This window comes from Hemiscyllium ocellatum, chromosome 28, assembly GCF_020745735.1.
Source record: "Hemiscyllium ocellatum isolate sHemOce1 chromosome 28, sHemOce1.pat.X.cur, whole genome shotgun sequence".
Lineage (NCBI taxonomy): Eukaryota > Metazoa > Chordata > Chondrichthyes > Orectolobiformes > Hemiscylliidae > Hemiscyllium > Hemiscyllium ocellatum.
The window spans coordinates 46987560-47010094 of record NC_083428.1 but is presented as its reverse complement, the minus strand read 5'-3'; the positions used below and the strand labels follow the sequence as shown (position 1 = coordinate 47010094).

Below are 22535 nucleotides of genomic sequence, written 5' to 3'. Positions count from 1 at the left end.
GAGTCATCCAGTTCAAAACTATGTGGATTTAAAACCTGCACTAGTACTTTTTTGTAACGCTGCACCATGAAGCACTAATTTTAGACTTATAGAACAATATTATGTGCAGAGTCTGGTTCTGGTAATTGCTTCTACAGAAATTAAGATCTTCACCCAGGGTTTCTTCTGAAAACAAAAGCTCAGCAAAAAAGATCAATCCCCAACTTACGAAGGAGTTTAAGGATGGTAACAGAATAAAAGTAAAACCTCACAATGTTGCAAAGTACAGTAGTAAGTTTGAGGTTTGAAAGTGGTGCAGATTGCAGCTATGAGCCACCAAAACTTGATAAAGTGAGGAAAATATAGAATGCAAAAGTAAATCAGTTAGGACTACAGAAACAAATTGTAAAAGCTTTTACAATTATATAAAGGGAGAGTAACTGAAGTAAATGTTACTCTCTCAGAAGCATAGATAAGGAGAAATAATCATGAGAAATGAGGAAATCATAGAGATATTGAACAAATATTTTTTGTGTCTGTCAGCTCAACATCGAAGGCTGAATGGCCTGTACTATACTGTTCTATGTTCTATGTCTTTGTGATAGAAGACAGAAGTTACACAACAAAAACTAAGAATAACTTAGAGCCGAATAAGAGTTAAGAAATTACGGTAATTATTACCAGCCAAAAAAGCGTGTGAAGAAATGCAGCATACTAGGACCCAATGTCCGGGACTTGCATCACAAGGATCATACAGGCAACTATTGAAAAATAAAGATTCCAACCCTCGCCATATTTTGGAATGACGAGATTGAGGGGATGGATGTGTGTATGCTGCAGGGGTGTTGTACAGAAAAAGAGATAAAATATGCAAATGCTAAGCTTCCCTTGCAATAGTCTAGCCTACATATATTCTCTTACCAAGGACTGATCCATGACAATACAAGCTATCTTAAGAACATGCAAGTGAAATTCTTGGCTCATCACCTGTTTAATGTGTTTTGGAGAGATGCTACCAGCACTATTTAGGCTGTTAATACTGCCATGTGAAGGAGTAGATCGCAGGCTATCTTTCGGTGGAGGGCTGGCAGGTAGCACTGGTACAGAGCCAGCGAGTGTTGGTCCTTGTTTCTTTCTCTTGGACGGTGGCAGAAGTGAAATTGGCAAAACAGACGGAACTGGCTCTTTTTCCAAAGCTCTATAAACGAGATGCATCGCCTGCAAACAAAACAGAAAAGAGTTAGTCACAGTCTGTGTCAATATTTCAGCAGCAGAAAGAGTTTTGAGTGTTCCCAGGATGGAGAAGGTGTACAAAAATAATGTCTATTTATTGGTCCACGCCTGTGCAAAAGACCTTTTGTTATGACATGGCAGTGAATCCCTCTGCTAATTAAACCAAACAGCCAGAAAAGCTCACCTCGCCTCGTAATCTGTTCATGTATGAGTGACAGAGAAGTCCCCAAATTTCACTATTTAAAGAAAAAATATCAATTTATTCTTTAACTCTAAAAGTGAACATTAAACAACAACTACTTACAACTATAAGCCTCCTTTCTCTTAAAAGTTTGTTATCTACCTCCAACTCTATAACAATATACTGTTCCAAAAAGAAAGCCCTATTAAAATTACATTAACTTAATTTCCAAACCAGCCAGTGGCTGTCGTTGGTGTCTTTCTTCCTTCAGCTGAAGATCTCCCTTGGTTGTCTTCAGTCTTTTGTTATAGAGATGTTTCATATGAAAAGGTACCTTTGATGGTGAGTGTTTTGCTGGCAATTACTCTGACAATGGTAGTTGTCTGGCTAACTCTCAAAACACCTCTTTCTTTATAGCCCCAACATTGGATTGTCTCATCAGTTCAATCTCATTCATTGTTGCCAAAAACAATAAATTCAAATTCAATTGGGTTTTAGTATCCTGGGGAATAATTTAAACTGATTGGTTGAATGAAAATGGTTGCTATGTTGACAAACTCAGGTATTTGTTTCACAGCCAAATGTTACATATTTTCAATTTTCCAGTACATTCCGAGACAGCTATTCAATCACATGACAGGTGCCTGCAAAACAGCTTTCACTCTCTCTTAAAGGTACAGTTAACACCGTCAACTTTATAACACTTTTTCTCCAATTATATCAAATATGGGTAAAGGCCTTGCTCTGGAAGGACCATGTAACCATCAGCATACGAAGGCTATTCCATAATAAGAACCTACTTTCAAGCATTGTCCATTCCGCAAAATGATGTTTTGGACTTGGAACATTCAGACCATCATGGATAGCTCCAATAGTGACAAATGTGGACATCACACTGCAATTGTCACTCCAGAATTTCAGCATTATGACATTGATATCTTTGCTTAAAGTGATACACAATGGGCAAAAAACAGCCAGCTCAGAGAACCTTGTTCGGAAACATTAAACAATTTTAACTCAGCCTTTTTCTGCTCAAAGACAGCAGTGTCAACAGAAGGATAGTTGCAAAAAAAACTTAACTGGTTACTTGACTCCAGATTCCTACAGATTTAGTGAAACAGTGAATGACCGTCAACTTGGTAACAATCAATAAACAGAAACCACAGGACATCCACAGTGCTTAGTTTGCTGTTAAATCCATTGTAAACTGTTCTTATGAGATGTGTGCAAAACCAGCATTGAACCATTTAGTGATTTGAAGGCCCACAACATGGACTGAAAGGAAGTTACCTTTGAGCCTTGAGGACAACCTAAGAAGAAATAGTCCAATGTTGATCTTCATAACTGCCATAGGTGGAACAGGTGGTCTTGGTACTAGACCAGAGCTAGCACAGGTTGAACAATTGCCTGTTCATCCTGTAGAGAAGCTCCATTCCAGTGGGAAGCTTCATCGATATGCAATTTCAAAACTGTGCCTGACCCCAGTGTATTAGAGAAGCTGGTGAGGATTGTGGCATGTTGAGGACAGTGACAAATTTCTGCAGTCATCTAAATATGAGGAGAATGCTCCATTATTCTTCTCAGTTGAAAGCCTTTGGGAGGTTGAAGGAGGCCATGTCTAAAGGTGCACTGCTGTTCTCTGCCTTTCTGGACATGTCTTGCTGTTAAGATCATGTCCACTTCTTCTTGATGGATGGAATCTGCATGGAGATTCTGGTAGAAGCACTTAGCTACTGAGGGGAAGTAACTGAAGAGGATCCTTACAATGACTTTACCTGTGGGAAGCCCATCTGTTGTTAACATTATAGGTCAAATCTCCATTTTGAAGATTATCATAATTAGGGGAGGAGATGGCATACGTTATTGTTACTAGACTGTTAGTCCAGAGATCCAGATAAAGCTCTGGACACCCGGGTTTGAATCCAGCCATGGCAGATGATAGAATTTGAATTCAATAAAAAATCTGAAATTAAGAGTCTAATAGTGACCACAAATCCACTGCAAATTATCAGGAAAAACCCACCTGGTTCATTAATATCCTTTAGGGAAGGAAACTGCCATCCTTAGCTAGTCTGGTCTTTATGCAACTCTTAACTGTTCTCTGGGCAATTAGGGATGGGCAATAAATGCTGGTGACACTCTCACTTTGTGAATGAATTAAAACAAAAATTCTGGCATCTCTGAGATCTGCTGACTTGCTTTCCTTCTTCCAGATCATGTGTTTCTGCATGGGTATTTCTTTGCTTTATTTTAGTGGGGACTCTTGTCACTGGACTGTTAATCCAGAGATTCAGGTAATGTTCTGGACGCCTGGGTTCAAATCCAGCAGATGGACGAATTTGAATTGGACTGTATTATGATAACAAATACACAACAAGGGTCAAGGAGGGATGGGGTCAGGGAGAAGAAAAAGGGAAGAGTGGTCAGGAGGGACCATTGCACTCTTAAGTCATAGAACATAGTGAAGGAAATAAGAGTTGATGTCTTTGGTGACACCAACTCTTACTGGAGTACTATTTACACGTGATGTAGCAGCAGACTATTTTATTTTGAAAGGACAGGGGCTGCTGTGGCAAGGTGGAATCTTGACTTAGGTCCTGCTCAATACTGGATTCTGGAAACCAAAGATGGGTGGGAATGCAATTTTCTAAATGTGACATGCTTCATCTTCAAGCAAATAACATCTGATTTACAAAAACTGTCAACACTGATCTCTGTGATAATTATAGACAACTATTAGAGATTACAGACACTATTTTGAATAACTTAACTCAGTAAGATGAAGGCAGAGTGAGTTACAAAGTACACTACTGGAAATTTGGTTCAAAATGGAAATTGGTGCAAAGGTGAACAGAGATACTTTAACTAACATTTACTGCATGTAGTACATTCTCCAAAGTGGGAGGTAAGTGGGAGGGATAAACACATAGATTGAGAAGCCAACCAACTGCACAGTAACATGCCAAACCAGTGCATGTAAGGAAAGATGCTTACTGCTGAGTAGGATTTGTGAATTTTTCTAGATTTTTAAAGTAAAATTAAGGACTTCAATCTGTGTTTGGTTTTCAATGTTTGTCTTCTCTCTTTTGATGTAAGTGACTTTTTTATTGTTAAAAATGAAATGTAATTACAGTGAAGTAATAAGTTGGGAATGTCAATTAATTAACTTCTAAGTTAAATCAAATAAAATAGTGATGGTACGACAGGTGATGTAACACATGGAAGTTGCTGGATACCAATGTAATCCAGAGCGAACACATCTGCGGTAAGTGTTTACAACTCAAGGAACTTCGAAGCTGAGGAACTACAATTTGAGGTGCAGACATTGTGTCACATCTGGGAAGGGGAAGGTTACCTGGACGCTGTACTCCAGTGGGCAGTCACACCCCTTCGACTAGGTAATTCATTAGGTCTGTGATCAAGGACAGGGAATGTAACTGCAGCGGCAGGTATGACAACCTAAGGGATTAAAATTAAGAAGCCTCAGCATTTACAATTGTCCAGCAGTTATGATTTTCTTGCAGCTGGGAGAATAAGAGTGGGAACTGCATTGAGAATAAACAGATTGGCCACATCACCTTAGTACAAAGAGCCATTCAAGTGGGGAAAAGAAAGAAGAATGTAACTGTGACTGGGAATGGCTCAGTTCGGGGGAATAGATACTATTCTCTGCAGCCTTGAGTGCACAATCTGAAGGCTGTGCTGCCTTAAGGATATCTGTTAAGGATATCTCCTCGGGTTGGAGAAAAACTTGGAGAGGGAGGGGAGACAGCCAGTCGTCAACATTCAATTTGGTACCAATAATATTGGTAGAACTAGAAAGGAGGTTTTGCTGAAAGATTTTGAGCAGTTAGGCACTAAATTAGAAAAAAAGAATTTCCAAGATAATAATCTTTGGACTACTACCTGAGCCAGGACAAATACACAGGGTTAATAAAGTAAAGATAACTGCATGGCTCAAAGATTGAATTGATACAATGAATTTCAGTTTATGGGCGCTGGAACTAGTACTAGAATAGAAGGGTTTTCTGGTGAGGTGGGCATCTTTTGAACCAAACAGGGGGCCAGTATCCTGCTGAATCCTGGTTTAGACCAATTAGTTTGAGGTGGGAGGGGGTTGGGAGAGGCTTACAAAGCAAGAGATTATAGCAAAGTTACAGGGCAGCTGTTTGGATAACATCCAGAATGGGAAAGGTAGGGACAGTGTACACAAACATAGATTATCAGCAGTAAATAGGGTCAACAAAGGGAAATAATGATAAAAATACAACGTCAATGGCTCTTTATTTGAATACACTATTCAGAATAAAATAAATGAATCAACAGGACAATACAGGTTAACGAATGTGATCTTGCAGAGACATAATTATAAGCTAGGAATTAAATATTATGGGGTATGTGACTTACTGAGAGGGCAGACAAGAAGAAAAGGGTGATGGGGTAGCATTGTTGGTTTAACTAGGATAAAAATAAATAATCTTGGATGAGAAGACATAGAATCCCTATGAGTGGAAGTAACAAACAAAAAGGGAAAGAAGATACTGGTAGCAGTCATCTATGGACTCTCCAACAGCAGCTATACAATGGAACACTGAATAAATCAGGAGATAATGAGGGCATGTAACTAGGGCAGTAAAATCAATCATGGTGATTTTAATGGTCACGTAGCTTGGGATAGTTAGTTTGGAATTTCTTCTCTCAGAAGGGAGTGAACCTGTGGAATTCTTTACTGTACAGGGCTGGTCATTAAGTATATTCAAGACTGAGATAGGCAGATTCCTAATCACTAACGGAAATCAAGGGTCATCGGGAAAAGACAGCAAAGTGGAGTTGAGGGTTATGAGATCAGCCACGTTTTCACTGATTTGCAGAGCGGACTCAATAGGCTGAATAATCTACTTCGAATCCAAATCTTACAGTTACTCAACTAAATATTTCAATGCTGCCTGAACTGCTGTGCTCTTCCAGCACCACTAATCCAGAATCTGGTTTCCAGCATCTGCAGTCATTGTTTTTACCTCGTCGATTTTAACCCTACTGTGAATCCTCTTGCAAGGATGCCTGCCTTGAAGAAGTTTTCCTCCTCTCTCTACAAGAACCTCAGGGAGTCCCTCTCCCACTGCAACTCCCAGGTCATTTCCTTTGCCCTGAAGCTCTTACTCTCCCCCCACCCCCAGCCTCCCCACGCTTATCTCTCCATGCTTCAGGCTCACTGCCTTTATTCCTGATGAACAGCTTTTGCCCGAAACGTCAATTTCGCTGCTCTTCCAGCACCATTGATCCAAATAAATATTTCAAATTTGTTTCTTCCTTTGTCCACCACTTTTCAGTCCACAGACATGACCCAAGCTTCCAGTCACCTGTCATTTTCTTTCTACACCTTGTTTGTGTGCATACCGTCTGTCCTTAGTCTCATATAATGTTCCAAACAAGATCAAGGAACAACACCTCATTTTTCCGTTAGGCACCTTATAGTTTCAATACGGAGTTCAACAATTTCAGGCCATAATCACTGCTCCATTTCCTTTCCTTTCTTTTGCAAGTCTTTTTTTTCTCTTGTTTCTGCTTTAGGTTGGTAGCTGTTCATCGTTCTGCCATTTACATCTTCTAACGTAGAACAGTACAGCACAGGCATGAGCCCTTCAGCCCATGATGTTGTATCAAACATGATGCCAAATTAAACTAATCCTTTCTGCCTGCCCTTGGCCCATATCCTTCCATCCTTGCATTCATGTGCTCATCAAAATGTCCTTCAAAAGTCCCTATGTATCTGCCTCCACCACCACCCCAAAGCCTTCCAGACTCCTACCACTCTCGGTGTAAAAACAACTTTCTCCTCACATCTCACTTTCCCCCTCTCACTTTTAATTCATGCTCCTTAGTAACTCTGAAAAAAAGATTCTTACCATCAACCCCATCAATACTTCTCATGACTTTATAGATTTCTATCAAGTCCCCCTCACGCTCTGCCATTCCAAATAAAATAACCTGAGTTTTTCTAGCCTGTTCTTAAAGCTTATATCCTCTAATCCCGGCAGCATCCTGGTAAACCTCTCTGAAAAGCCCCCACATCCTTCCTGCAATAAGAACACAGAACTGAATGCAATACTCCAAATATGTCCTAACCAAAGACTTAGAAAGGTGAAACTTGACATTCTGAGTCTTGTACTTAATTCCCCAACCAATAAAGGAAAGCATGCTATCTGCCTTCTTTGTACTCAATTTGCATGGCCACTTTCAAGGAGCAATGACCTTGAACCTCAAGATCCATCTGGACATCAATGTTGTTTAGGGTCCTGCTAATAATTATATGCTTTTACTTAACATTTGATCTCCCAAAGTACAGCACCTCACACTTGCCTGGATTAAACTCCACCTGCCATTCCTCTGCCCATATCTGCAACCGATCTGAATTCTGCTGTATACTTTGACAATCTTCTACGTATCCTTAACTCCACCAATTTTTGTGTCGTCTGAAAAACTTACTAACCCACCCCTACATTTTCATTTAAGTCATTTATATTTATCTCAAATAGCAGAGGTCCCAGTATAGATCCCTGTAAAACACCACTAGTCATGGACCTTCAGCCAGAAACAGATCCTTCCATGACCACCCTCTGCCTTCTAAGGGCAAGCCAATTCTCCATCCATGAGGCCAAGTCACCATGGATCCCATACTCACAGCGCCAGAGACCCAGGTTCAATTCCCACCTCAGGCAACTGTCTGTGTGGAGTTTGCACATTCTCCCCATGTCTGCGTGGGTTTCCTCCGGGTTCTCCGGTTTCCTCCCACAGTCCAAAAACGTGCAAGTTAGGTGAATCAGCCATGTTAAATTGCCCGTAGTGTTAGGTGCAGGGGTAAATGTAGGGGAATGGGTCAGGGTGGGTTGCTCTTCAGAGGGTTGGTGTGGACTTGTTGGGCCGAAGGGCCTGTTTCCACACTGTAAGCAATCTAATCTAATCTTAATCTTCTGGATGAACCTACCATAAAGGACATTGTCAAAACCCTCATCAACTACCTTTGTCACCTCCTCAAAAAATTCAATCAAGTTAGTAAGACATGATCTGCCCGCACAAAGCTATGCTGACTGTCCATAATTAGGTCATGCTTTCCCAAATGCATATAAAACCTAACCCTAAGAACTCTCCCCAATAGCTTCCAAACCATTGATGTGACACTCACCGGTCTATAGTGTCCTGGTTCCTATAGTTTCTTAGTTCTCTCGGCATACATTTTGTTTCTTTACTCATGACATTGCCACTCTCTTTGGCTCTGCAATACAAGCCCTTATCATTTAATCTCTCCTGTTTTTCACCCTATCACAGGCTTTCCTTTGGGATCTTTTCCTAACCTACCCCCACTTTGACTTGATTGAAAACTACACCATTTCTGGTTTTCACCTGCTCTGGTGAAAGACCATTGAAACAGCATTTCTCTCCCACGGACACCACCTGACCTATTATGTATTTTTAGAATTCCCCGTTTTTATTTTTATTTCCAGAACGAACAGTATCATATTATTTCATTAGACAACTAATGTGGGCTAGCCTGTAACCCCATATCCCATAATGGATATATTTTCACTATCTCAAGTCCAAGGAACTTGGATCTGAACACAGATAACTGGTTTAAGCATCAATCTCCAGGTGTGCCTGCAACACCCAAAACATAATCCTACCCTCCTCTTTATCACTAAAGGTCATCTAATGGCTCAGATGTAACCTCTGGGATTTGATCTCTACCACAAATCATTTACCAGATGGCAAAAGGTTGGTGCACAGATTGATAGGCTTATAAATTGCGAAGCAGTGAAGGACATATGATCAGACAGTTTACTGATAATTCTTATCCTCCTCAGGAAAATATGGAAAACATGGGATAGAGAAAGAGAGAGATAGGGAAGGTAGCGAAGATAAGAGGGAGCAAGTAAGCACACTAGAGTCAGCAAGAAAGAGAGAGATACAAAGTGCAAGCAAGAAATACAGCAAAAGAGAGCAAGTGTGTGACTATCTAAATGAAGGAGAAAAGCACATCAAAAAAAATGCAGTGCATTCATTTGTATGAGCAAATTTTAATCAGATTGTTCATTTGCAGCAACTACCAAAATTCAGGTTATTGACTTTTAAAGGCCCAGTTCAATCCGAGATATTCTGCTTTCACCACGCAACCAAAGGTAGGACAAGACTTACCACAGCAAACTCATCTCTATCCAGGTGGCCATCCTTATCAACATCACTCAGATCCCAAACCTAATGGGGAAAAAAATTGAAATCAAGAAATCAAACTGTCTTAGCTAGAAGAGGGCAGAGGTGAAATTTATCAGAGTCACACAGATGTACACAACAAAACACCATCTGCGTTCCATCTTGATAAACGTGTTCAATCAAGCTTGGGCATTTCATGAATTTCTCTTCAATAACAGCACTTCCTCTTCAGTATTAAATTCTATTATAGGTGCCATCCAAAATTGTACTGAGCTGTAGCTTAAGAATGACACCCTTGCATTTTGGAAGTCTGTTGTTTGATTGCCCACATTAAATGGGCAAACAAACATAATAAAAAATTACTAAAGTCATACAACATTAACATAATAATCCAACATTACAAATACCCTCAGGAAGTGTGCCAGGACAAGCATGTCCCTTTTTACACTCTGGTTCTTCATTTTGGCAAGTTGCAGAACACAATGAAAGCTGAATAATATAGCGCTTAGGTCCCAAATCAACTTCAAACTTTTATCAAGTAAAATAGCTAACTGAATGGATAAGTTTATTGCTTTTCTCGAGTATTATTGGAATTGTTTATACATTAATATTAATAACATTGGTCACTCAAAGAAGAATTTGAGCAGAAGCAAGATGGCTGTTCAAAGCTCAAGAACATTTTATTGTATTAATTATTTGGCTTCTCATTGTGCTTCATTCCAAATTGAAGGTGATACTTTCCCATTTGTGGACTTATAATCAGGTAATGCAGCAAACCATAACAGGTATTTCAAAATTACACTGAACAGAACTGAGACTAAATTTATCAATACAGCAGATCGCCTCGTACCCGCAGGGGATACATTCCAGGACCTACTGTGGAATCCCAAAGCCACGGAGCAGAGTGAACCCATTCATTTCAATGAGAAACATACCTTCACAGGTGCCTCCTGGTCCCTCTGTTCCCCATAATATGTTTGGGGCGCGGTCATTCGCAAGTAACTGAAACTGCGGAAATAATTCTGCAGATACAGGGGTCGCCCTGTAGTTATTAGCTTAGATATAGCTGTAGTGTTACCTTTTTGATCAACTGCTCTTCTCAAAATGATTTAGAGGACTGCAATTTAACATCAGAACATGTTGAGGACTGATTGAGATATTTTCAATGGCTGTATCTGGACTCTAACCCACACTGGAGAGGTACAACACATGTTGCAAATATTGCCAGCAAGACTATTCCCATTTTTCCATTCACCAGCATCCTACCAAAGTCGAGAATGTCAAACGTATTACCTTCACACTGGAATTTCAGACTCTCTTATTTTATTTCCATCAACCAGTTTCCAAGTTCTGACTGTTTGACCAGTGCCTCAGAGTTGCGCAGTCAAACATATATACACATAAATCTCTTTAATTTGCTTGGATGCAGTAAAATATTTAGGGTTTCCTCAATTACAGAGGTTAAAACTTTGAGAATTCTAACAACAATAGCAGTTTGTAACCTAATGCTTCTCTTGTTTGAGAAAACAATTTGATAGATGGTAAGGCTCAAAGATTGACATGGGTAAAGGTGGAAGCTGTTTTACATTTCACCTCAATTTGAGTAAGTCATAAATCAATTTTATGCAGAGGCAGCATGGGATGTTTCCAGTGAAAATTAAAGATTAATGATCAAGCATTTGTTTCTGCTGTTTGCTTACTATATATTAACGCAACCTTGGATATCTACCTTTTGGGTGCAAATGCAACAGTGCTCGGCTAATGAGACTAGGAGAGGATTAAAACATTACTGCAGTGTGGTTTTAAATTCATCCATGGGACGTGAGAGTTGCAGGCTGTCCACCATTTCCTGCTCATTCCCAGCTGCCCTCTAAAAGGTGATGAGCTACTTTCTTGAAGTGCTGTAGTTCACGTGCTGTCGGTGGACCCAAAATGCCCTTAAGCCAGAGAATACCAGAATTTTGTCCCAGCAACAGTGAAGGAACAGTGGTATGTTTCCAAGTCAGGATGGTGGTTGCCTGGAAGGGAATTTACATCGGTGGTGAAACTAGCCAATGTTTTGTCCTGGATAATATTAATGTTCTTAGTGTTGCACATATCCAGGCAAGTGAGGAGTAATCCATCATGATCCTGGCCTGCCCTTGTAGATGGGGGACAGGCTTAAGGGAGTCAAGAGGTGAGTTAATTGCCACAGTATTCCCGGCCTCTGACCTGCTCTTGGACCTACTGTGCTTATGCGGTGAGTGCAGTTAAGTTCTGTCCAATGGCATCCCCAGGATGTTGATAGTGGGGGATTCAGGGAATGCAGCCCTCAGTATGCTCTTGGTATTCTAAATTCTCCTAAATTCTCAACTGAATCAGGGTTGATTCCCTGGCTTGATGGCAATGGTTGGGTTGGGGTTATTGCCAGGCTATGAGGTTGCAGATTGTGCTAGAATACAATTCTGCTCCTACTAATGACCCACAGCACCTCATGGATGTCCAGTCTTGAGTTGCTAGATCTTTAGGAAGTCTGAGCTGAAAATGTGTTGCTGGAAAAGCACAGCAGGTCAGGCAGCATCCAAAGAGTAGGAGAATCGACGTTTCGGGCATGAGCCCTTCATTCCTGAAGATTCTCCTGCTCTTTGGATGCTGCCTGATCTGCTGCGCTTTTCCAGCAACACATTTTCAGCTTTATGAAATCTGTCCCATTTAGCATGGTGATACTCTCTAAGTGCTGTTCAACATGGAGGAGTACTACTTTATCAAGTGAGGGAGGACAGTACTTGGTAATCAGGAGGAGGTTTCCTTGTTCGTGTTTAACCTGAAGCCTTGAAACTTAACGCAGTCCAGAGTTAATGTGGGCGACCCCCAAGACAACTCTCTCCATATTTGTGCTACCATCTCTGCTGGTTTTGTCCTACTGGTGGGACAGTTCACATCCAGAGATGGTGATGGTAGTGTCTGGGGCATTGTCTGTCAGGTACAATTTAATGAGTGCGACTGGGCCAGACTGATGATTGACTATTCTTTGATTAGAGACAAAAAAACTGCAGATGTTGGAATCCAAGATAGGCAAGCAGGAGGCTGGAAGAACACAGCAAGCCAGGCAGCATTAGAAGTTGGAGAAGTCAACATTTTGGGTGTAATCCTTCTTCAGGAGTGGGTTGGGTGTAAGGGGAGCTCCAGATAAAGTGAGGAGGGGAGGATTTTGTGTGGAGAGAGAGAGAGAGAGAGAGACGGAGTGGTGAGGTAGGGATAGGTGAGTAAGGAAGAAAGTAAGGCCTGGTTGGTTGATGGGAGCAATATATCTGGTTGGTAGCTGGAAGGAAGGGTTGGTCAGAGGAATGGAAGGGAGAGGGAGGAGCTAGAAAGGGAGTCAGGAGATGGGAAGGGGGGCTATTTGAAATTGGAGAAACCAATGTTGAGACTTTGGGCTGTAGGCTGCCTAGGCAGAAGATGAGGTGTTGTTCGTCCATCTTGCAGTCTGATTCGCTGTGGCAATGGAGAAGGCCAAGGATGGACATATCGCAAAGGGAGTGGGAAGGAGAACTAAAATGGGTGATGACTGGAAGGTCAGGTAGGCCCCTGCAGAGATGCTTGCTGAAATGTGCCCTGAGTGTATGTTTTGTCTCCCCAATGTAGAGAAGACCACATCAGGAGCACTGGATGCAATAAACAAGGATGAAGGAGAGGGAAGTGAAGCGCTGTTTCACCTGGAAGGACTGTTTGAGGGCCTGGATGGAGGTGAGAGGGGTGGTGTGCTAGCAGAATTTTCATCTTTTACAGGTGCAATGGAAGGTACCAGGGGGCTCAGGGGGGCGGAGTTGATGGGGGGGGAAGTGACGCAAATGAAGAATTAGTTCATTGCTTTGTGCATGGGAACATAGAGCAAAGCAATTTACATCACAGGAACAGGTCCTTTGACCCTCTGAGCCTGCATCAATCCAGATCCTCTACCTAAACCTGTCATTTATTTTTCAAGGCTCTGTATCCATCTGCTCCCTGCCCATTCATGTATCTGTCTAGATACACTTTAAATGATGCTATCGTGCCCGCCTCTACCACCTCTGCTGACAACATGTTCCAGGCATCCACCACCCTCTGTGTAAAGATCTACCCATGCATATTTCCCTTAAACCTTTCCCCTCTCACCTTGAACTCATGACACCTAGTATTTGAGACTCTCATCCTGGGAAAAAGCTTCTCGCTATCCACCCTGTCTAAACCTCTCATGATTTTGTAGACCTCAATCAGGTACTCCTCAACCTCAGACTTTCTAATGAAAATAATCCTAATCTACTCAACCTTACAAATTTGTTAGAGTTCTTTGATGAAGTAACCAGGAAGATTGATGACAGAATGGCAGGAGACGTGGTCTCTATGGATCTCAGTCAGGCCTTTGATAAGCTTCCACATGTTAGGCTGCTCTGGAAAGTTAGATCACATGGAATCCAGGGGGAGCTGGCAAATTGGATGCACAGTTGGCTTGATGGTAGGAAGCAGAAGGTAATAGTGGAAGGATGCTTGTCGGACTGGAGGCCTGTGACCAGTGTTGTACCTTAGAGGTCAGTGCTGAGTCCAGTGCTGTTTGTTATCTATATCAACGACAAGGCATGATTTGTAAGTTTGCAGATGACAATAGGCGGTATCGTGGACAGTGAGGAAGGTTGTCAGAAATTGCAGCAGCACCTTGATCAACTGGAGAAGTGGGCCGAGAAATGGCAAATGGAGTTTAATATGGATAAATGTGAGGTCTTGCATTTTGGAAAAGTCAAATCAAGGTACGAGTTTCATGGTGAATGACCAGGCATTAAGGAATATAGTGGAACAGAGATATCTTGGAGTTCACTGTTCTCTGAAATGGAATCACAGGTAAACAGGGCAGTGATGGCGGTTTTCATCAGGCAGGGTGTTGAGTACAGAAGTTGGGAAGTTATATTGCAGTTCTACAACACGTTGGTGAGGCCACATTTGGAGCAGTGTGTACAATTTTGGTCACCTTGTTTTAAGAAAGATATTACTAAACCAGAAAGAGTGCAGAAGAAATTTACAAGGATGTTGCCGGGACTCAATGGTGTGAGTTATAGGGCATGTTGAACATGTTAGGACATTTTTCTTTCAAGCATAGGAACCTGAGAAGTAGCTTATAGAAGTATATAAGATCATGAAAAGCATGCATAGGGTGAATGTACTCAGTCCTTTTCCCAGGATCAGAGAATCAAAGACTAGAGGACATCAGTTTAAGATTAGAGGGGAAAGCATAAAAGGGAACCTGAGGAGCAACATTTTTATACAGAGGGTGGTACACATATGGAATAAGCTGCCAGCAGAAGTTGTTGAGGCAGGTACATTAACGTTTAAAAGGCATTTGGACAAATAAATGGATTGGAAAGGGTTAGAAAGACTTGTGCCAAGTGCAGGAAAACAGAGTTAGTGTGGATGGATATTTTGGTAGGCATGGACCAGTTTGGGCTGAAAGACTGGTCTCCATGCTGTAGAACTCTCTGACTTTATGACACGAATGAACGTGCACATATTGAGCACAAGAGGAAGTGATTGAATGTAATACAAGGAGAAAGTGAGGTCTGCAGATGCTGGAGTATTGCTGAAAATGTATTGCTGGAAAAGCGCAGCAGGTCAGGCAGCATCCAAGGAACAGGAAATTCGACGTTTCGGGCATTCCTGATGAAGGGCTTATGCCCGAAACGTCGAATTTCCTGCTCCTTGGATGCTGCCTGACCTGCTGCGCTTTTCCAGCAATACAGTGAATGTAATACCCCAAGCAGCATTAACATTGGACTCCTTCGACGCAATTGTGTTCTTATGATTTTTTTAAAGGCTGCAAGTTGAAGATTTAGGAAGTCACAATATATGGGATGGAAAAGTAGTCTGATACCATCTCAGAAAATATGGGATTATAGAGCTACAGAAACTGGAAACAGTGAAAGTAAAATATTCAATGTCTACAAAATTAGGTCCACACTTGGAACAAACTTATTTCAAGCATGTTGAGCATTTAAAAATCAAATAATGTTTTATTGTACAAGATGTCAGTTATAATGAAAAAAACTACTAAATTCTACAATCCGTAAGAATTAGAACATAGAACATTACAGCCCAGTATAGGCCCTTCGGCCTTCGATGTTGTGCCAACCTGTGAAACCAATATGGAGTCCAAATAACCTACACTATTCCATTTTTGTCCATATGTCTATCCAATGACTATTTAAATCTCCTTAAAGTTGGTGAGTCTACCTACTGTTGCAGGCAGTGCGTTCCAGGCCCTGACTACTCTCAAGGTAAAAAAACTACTTCTGACATCTGTACTATATCTATCACCCGTCAACTAAAAGCTATGTCCCCTTGTGCTAGCCATCACCACCTGAGGAAAATCTCTCACTGTCCACTCTACCTAACCCTCTGATTATCTTCTATGCCTCAATTAAGTGACCCCTCAACCTTCTTCTCTCCAATGAAAACATCGTAAGGCCTTTCATCGTAAGACCTTCCCTCCTTACCAGGCAACATCCTAGTAAATCTCCCTGAACCCTTTCCAATTATTCAAATTCCTTCCTATAATGTAGTGACCAGAACTGTACGCAATACTCCAAATGTGGCTGCACCAGAGTTTTGTACAGCTGTAGCATGACCTCATGGTTCCGAAACTCAATCCCTCTATTAATAAAAGTTAACACACTGTATGCCTTCTTAACAACCCTATCAACCTGGGTGGCAACTTTCAAGGATCCATGCAGATAGACACCGAGATCTCTCTTCATCTACACTACCAAGAATCGTACCATTAACCCAGTACTCTGCATTTCTGTTACTGCTTTCAAAGTGAATCACCTCACACTTTTCCGCATTAAAGTCCAGCCCAGCTCTGCAGCTTATCTATGTCTCTCTATAACCTACAACATCCTTCAGCACTATCCACAACTCCACCAACCTCAGTGTCATCTGCAAGTTTACTAACCCATACTTCTGCACCTGCATCCAGGTCATTTATAAAAATGACAAATAACAGTGGCCCCAAAACAGATCCTTGCGGTACATCACTAGTAACTGAACTCCAAGATGAACATTTCCCATCAACCACCGCCCTCTGTCTTCTTTCAGCTAGCCAAGTTCTGATCCAAACCGCTAAATCACCCTCAATCCCATGCCTCCGTAATTTGTGCAATAGCTTACCATGGGGAACCTTATCAAACGCCTTACTGAAATCCATATACACATCAATCGTTCACTCTCATCCACCTGTCTCGTTACCTTCCCAAAGAACTCAATGAGGTTTGAGAGGCACGGCCTACCTTTAACAAAACTGCGTTGATTATCCCTAACCAACCTATTCCTTTCTAAATGATTATAAATCCTATCTCTTAATAACCTTTTCCAACACTTTACCCACAACCAAAGAAAGACTGACGGGTCTATAATTTCTACTCCCCTTCTTGGACAAGGGAACAATATTTGCTATCCTCCAGTCTTCTGACAGTATTTCTGTAGACAATGACGACATAAAGATCAAAGCCAAACGCTCAGCAATCTCCTCCCTGGCTTCCCAGAGAATCCTAGGATAAACCCCATCCAGCTCAGGGGACTTATCTATTTTTATACTTTCCAGAATTGCTAATACCTCCTCCTTATGAACCTCAATCCCATTTAGTCTGGTAGCCTGTATTTCAGTATTTGCCTCGCCAACATTGTCTTTTCCTAGTGTGAATACTGATGAAACATTCATTTAGCGCTTCTTCGACCTACTTAGACTCCACACACAACTTACCACTACTGTCCTTGATTGGCCTTAATCCTACTCAAGTCATTCTTTTACTCCTGATATATTTATAGAAAGCCTTAAGGTTTTTCTCGATTCTATTCGCCAACGACTTCTCGTGTTCCCCTCCTGGCTCTTCTTAGCTCTCTCATTAGTCTTTCTCAGCTAAATTGTAACTCTCAACTGCCCTAACTGAGCCTTCATGTCTCATCCTTACATAAGCCTTCTTCTTCCTCTTGACAAGAGAATCAACTTCTTTATTAAACCACAGCTCCCGCGCTCAACAACTTCCTCCCCGCCTAACAGTTACAAACGCATCAGAGACCCACAGTAGCTGTTTCTTGAATAAACTCCACATTTCAATTGTGTCCATTCTCTGCAGTTTCCTTCCCCATTCTATGCATCCTAAATCTTGCCTAACTGCATTGCAATTGCCTTTCCCCCACTATAACTCTTGTCCTGCTGTATATACTATCCCTTTCCATTACTAAAGTAAACATAACCAAACTGTGGTCAATATCACCAAGTGCTCGCCTTCCTCCAAATCTAACTCTTGGCTGGGTTCATTACCAGTACCAGATCTAATGTGGCCTTGCCCCTAGTTGGCCTCTCTACATACTGTGTCAGGCAACCTTTCGGCACACATTAGATGGGTCAGTTTTTGTCCAAAGTACTCAAATTGTAGTGTTCGTAGTCAATATTTGGAAAGTTAAAGTTCCCCATAATAACTACCCTGTTGTTATCACTCCAATCCAGAATCTTTTGCTATTCTCTCCTCTATATCTCTGGAACTATTCGGAGACCACACACACGCAGACACCATCCTCAACACCTTCACCACCACTTTCCCCCATGCATCCCCCCCATCACCACCTTCTCTATTCTTACTGAAACATCCAAATCCTGGAACCTACAATAACCAATCTCTAAAATGGCCACATTGAAATACCAGTTACCAACCCATGCTGCAAGTTCACCCACTTTATTCCGGATGCTCCTGGCATTGAAGAAGACACACTTGCCGGTGCCCTCATGTAACCTTGAAACCCTATTTCGGACCTCCCTACTTTCAACCTCTTGTATACTCGAACTATAAGGTTCCCATCCCTCTGCTGCATTAGTTTAAACACACCCGGAGGGCATTAGCAAAAACCCCACCCCCAACGTATTGATGCCGCCCTGGTTGGCAGAGGTCGAACCGACCCCAGAAAATGCCCCAATTATCCAGGAATCCAAAACTCTCCCTCCTGCACCATCCCTGTAACTACTTGTTCAGCTCCTCTCTGTCTGTCCACGTTCCTCGCTTCGCTAGTACGTGGCACAGACAACAAACCAGAGATAACAACACTGTCCTAGCTCTAAGATTTGACCCTAGCTCCCTGAACTTCTGCCTTACATTCCCAACTCTTTTCCTACCTATGTCGTTGGTGCCTATGTGGATCACGACTTGGGGCCCTCCCCCACCCCCTTCCCCTTCAGGATTCCAAAAACACTGTCAGAGACATCACGAACCCTGGTACCTGGGAGGCAACACACCAACCGTGAGTCTCTCTCATTCCCACAGAACCTCCTATTTGTCCCCCTAACTATGAAGTCTCCAATGACTAATACTCTGCTCCTCTTCCCCTTTCCCTTCTGAGCAACAGGGACAGACTCTATGCCAGAGACCTGTGGCCCATTGCTTACCCCTGGTAAGTCATCTCCCTCAACAGTATCCAAAACAGTATGCTTGTTGTTGAGGGGAACGGCCACAGGGGATCCTAACACTGCCTGCCTGTTCTCTTTCCCCTGACGGGAATCCATCTACATTCTTCTTGTACCTGAGGTGTGACTACCTCCTTGTAACTCCTCTCAATAACTGCCCCCCAGATGATCCGAAGTTCATCCAGCTCCAGCTCTAATTCCCTAATGAGGTTTGTGATGAGCTGGAGTTGGGTACACTTCCCCCAGCGGCATCAGCATGGACACTAGTGGTGACCATTACCTCCCACATTCTGCAGGAGGAAAATTCAACTGCGCTAACCTCCATTCCTACTATTCTATAGTCCCAACGAGACTACTGAAAATGTCAAAAAAACTAGTCCACTTACCAATCGAATGCACAGGACCTAGAGGTGGACAACTTTCTATTCTAAAGATACATTACAAATTTGAATTTATATTCCTCCAAAGTTTATCCTTTCCTGATTTATCAAAATTCTTTTTATGGACTGAATTCAACATTTTCCCATAAGTATCTGTAACATTCCTTTCAGCAAGATTTCTAAACAAGTCTGAAGACAGCACTGAATAAAGAAGTGCAGAACTATTTTCACTGGTCACGGATAAAGTGCTGAACATGGAATTGGATGACAGCTGTATGTTTTAATCCTCCTCTGTTGTTGCATGCAGATCAACAAGGTTCGTTTCATCAACCTGCCCCAGTTTAAATCATTGGCTTCTACTTTCGAACAAAAAAATGAAATGAACTAAAATTGCATTACACTCAAGTTTTGATTTAACAATTGAAACTTCAAGACAAGTTTTGGATTAAATTAACTATGTGCTTAGATGTAACATGCTTACCCTTCCCAAGACATCCAGCGGTAAGTTTGAATTTATCAACACAGGTTTGACCTTATCACCCGAGAGGAGACCATTTACTGGAGTCAAACTTTCAAAAATTCCATCAAATTTGGCTCTCTCTTCAGGCTGTGGGAAGGATATATGATGGGTTAAAATTTTCTATTACCAACATGCTAAAAATGCAGTGATGCTGGTCTTAAAAGCTACCTGGATGAACATGCTTTCATTTGTCTTGAAATTTCTGGTCTGTTCCAATTACCATTATTAATTTTCATGTGGTCAGTCCATTCATTTATTGTGTTAGACATTTTTGAACCTCTCTTTTCACACATCTTTGATAGTTGTTTTCCATTTCTGTCAGGATCTCCAATACCTTTGGCACCAATTACTATCCATGACCTCTCACAAAGTGAAGTTCTTATTTATATCACTTTCTCTCCAAATGCCCAATGCCACATCAATACCCCACTCTGATTATCTTTTAACCATGATGCTTTGATTCCACCCTAAATTCAATAATCTTCTCAGCACAAGCCCACTACATAGAACATTTCTTTCTCTCATACAACAATGGTTAAAATAATTGAGTGACATGTTGACAAAAAAAATTAAAATCTGATTTCTTTCAATGTTTGATTTGCTTAAAGTCAGTTCTGCCTTACAGATAATCTAGCAGCCAATGATTGATCATTTACTTTCTATCTATGCCCACCCTCTTCAATCAGTCATAACGTAAAAGATACAACTAAAAAAGAAGAAGCAGGAATAGACCATTAGGTGCCATAATCCTAATCCACTATTCATTAAGAGATGCTGACAGCAATGTCAAGCAACTTCCAAAATGTCCAAGAGGTTCCAAGTTGCCCTTCAGATTGTGAACTTAAATTTCCTGTCTGCCCACCAGAATTGTCATTTTTTTTTCCAGAAACCTTTCTTCATTATTATTGACACTAAATATCTATCAAGTTTTGATCATTTACACAAAGTGTTGCCACCTCAAAGGAGAACTATAAAAACTCACATGACAACCACAATTTTCAGTCCTCCTTTACCATTCATCATCTGCTAAGTACCTACCTTTAACACATTAACACAGCAGGAATACACAACATTGGCATCTATCTAACAATAGGGTGAGTTGCCCAGGTGAATCTTGTACACAAAAATCAGGACAAATCTAACCCAGTCAGTGAATGCCCTAACAGTCTACTCTCAATCATCAGGAAAGCAAGAGAAGAGGATATCAACAGTGCTATTAATAACTTGCTCACTGGATTCCACTAAAGCCACTCAGCTTCTGACCTCAATACAGCCTTGATTCCAACATGGACAAAAAAGTTGAGAGGGACCATCCTTCACATCATGTCCCATTTGACTAAGTCTGGCATCAAAAGTCCCTAGCAAAACTAGAGTCAATGGGAATCAGGGATAAGTCTCTGCTGGTTAGTGTTATACCTGGCACAAAAGAACATCATTATGGCTGCCAGAAGAGAGGTTGAGTAGGATTAGGACTATTTTCATTAGAAAGATGAAAGTTGAGGGAGGAACCTGATTGAGGTTTACAAAATCATGAGAGGTACAGACAGAGTGGATAGCAAGAAGCTTTTTCCCAGAGTGGGGGACTCAATTACTAAGGGTCACAAGTTCAAGGTGAGAGGGGAAACGTTTAAGGGAGAAATGCGTGGAAAGTTCTTTATACAGAGGGGTATCTGGAACCCGCTGTCAGCGGAGGTAGTAAAGGCAGGCACAATAGCATCATTTAAGATGTATCTGGATAGACACATGAATGAGCAGAGAGCAGAGTGATACTGATCTTTAGAAAAGAGGCGACATGCTTTGTCGAGTGTGTGGTGCTGGAAAAGCACAGCAAGTCAGGTAGCATCCAAGGAGTAGGGGAATCGACGTTTCGGGCATTAGCCCTTTATCAGTAATCCTTTGCAGCTTTCATGTTAATTTAATGCACAGTCAGAGCATTTCTCAATGATTAGCCTACTCTCACTAGATTGAAGGTGAGCCTATACAAATCAAACGTTCAAGCGGAACTCACAGCAGGGACTCTCAATGCAATCAAACTAAGCCCAACTCAAACAGTTATCCGAGATGGAAAACTAACCCAATTTGATTGTATGAAATTGGTTGTCTGACTCACCCTTACAGCCCACTGCGTGTCTGAGGAGGGAGGAGGTGCTATCAGTGAGGGACTACTGCTGTCATGCTGCCAAAAGATAAAAAACAATCCATTAGTAAAAAACTACGTAAAAGTTCATCATAATGAAGACTTGGAATAAGCCATACCTGCATTTATTTACCAGCCATGAAATAAGAACTGAAAAATGTAAGGTATCTGAGACACCTGCTTTCAGTGAGGAAACAAAGTTTACCTATCTAAGACAAGTTTCCTGGGATAGTATTAAATTACTTCAGACCTACAGTGGACAACAACTCACAATAATTGGAAATATCTAATAATAATATGTCTGACTCTCCAGGACGACACAACTTGAATAAATACCTTTTTTGCTGTCAGAACAAACAGCACTACTATGTACTTCAAGGAGAAAGTGAGGACTGCAGATGCTGGAGATCAGAGCTGAAAATGTGTTGCTGGAAAAGCGC

General features: G+C 41.4%; 1 protein-coding gene across 6 annotated transcripts in view; it reads right to left on the bottom strand.

The window, feature by feature from the left end:
* eps15l1a (epidermal growth factor receptor pathway substrate 15-like 1a) overlaps window positions 1-22535 on the bottom strand; it is a 366481-nt gene that overhangs the window by 232322 nt on the left and 111624 nt on the right. For 5 of the 6 annotated variants that reach the window (XM_060846401.1, XM_060846406.1, XM_060846403.1 and 2 more), the window contains 4 exons: window positions 22069-22134; window positions 19920-20045; window positions 9584-9643; window positions 967-1197 (listed from right to left, as the gene is read on the bottom strand). In XM_060846401.1, the coding sequence (XP_060702384.1) occupies window positions 967-1197; window positions 9584-9643; window positions 19920-20045; window positions 22069-22134 (483 nt within the window). The remainder of the gene's footprint in view (window positions 1-966; window positions 1198-9583; window positions 9644-19919; window positions 20046-22068; window positions 22135-22535) is intronic. The other variant, XM_060846402.1, reaches the window with a different exon arrangement.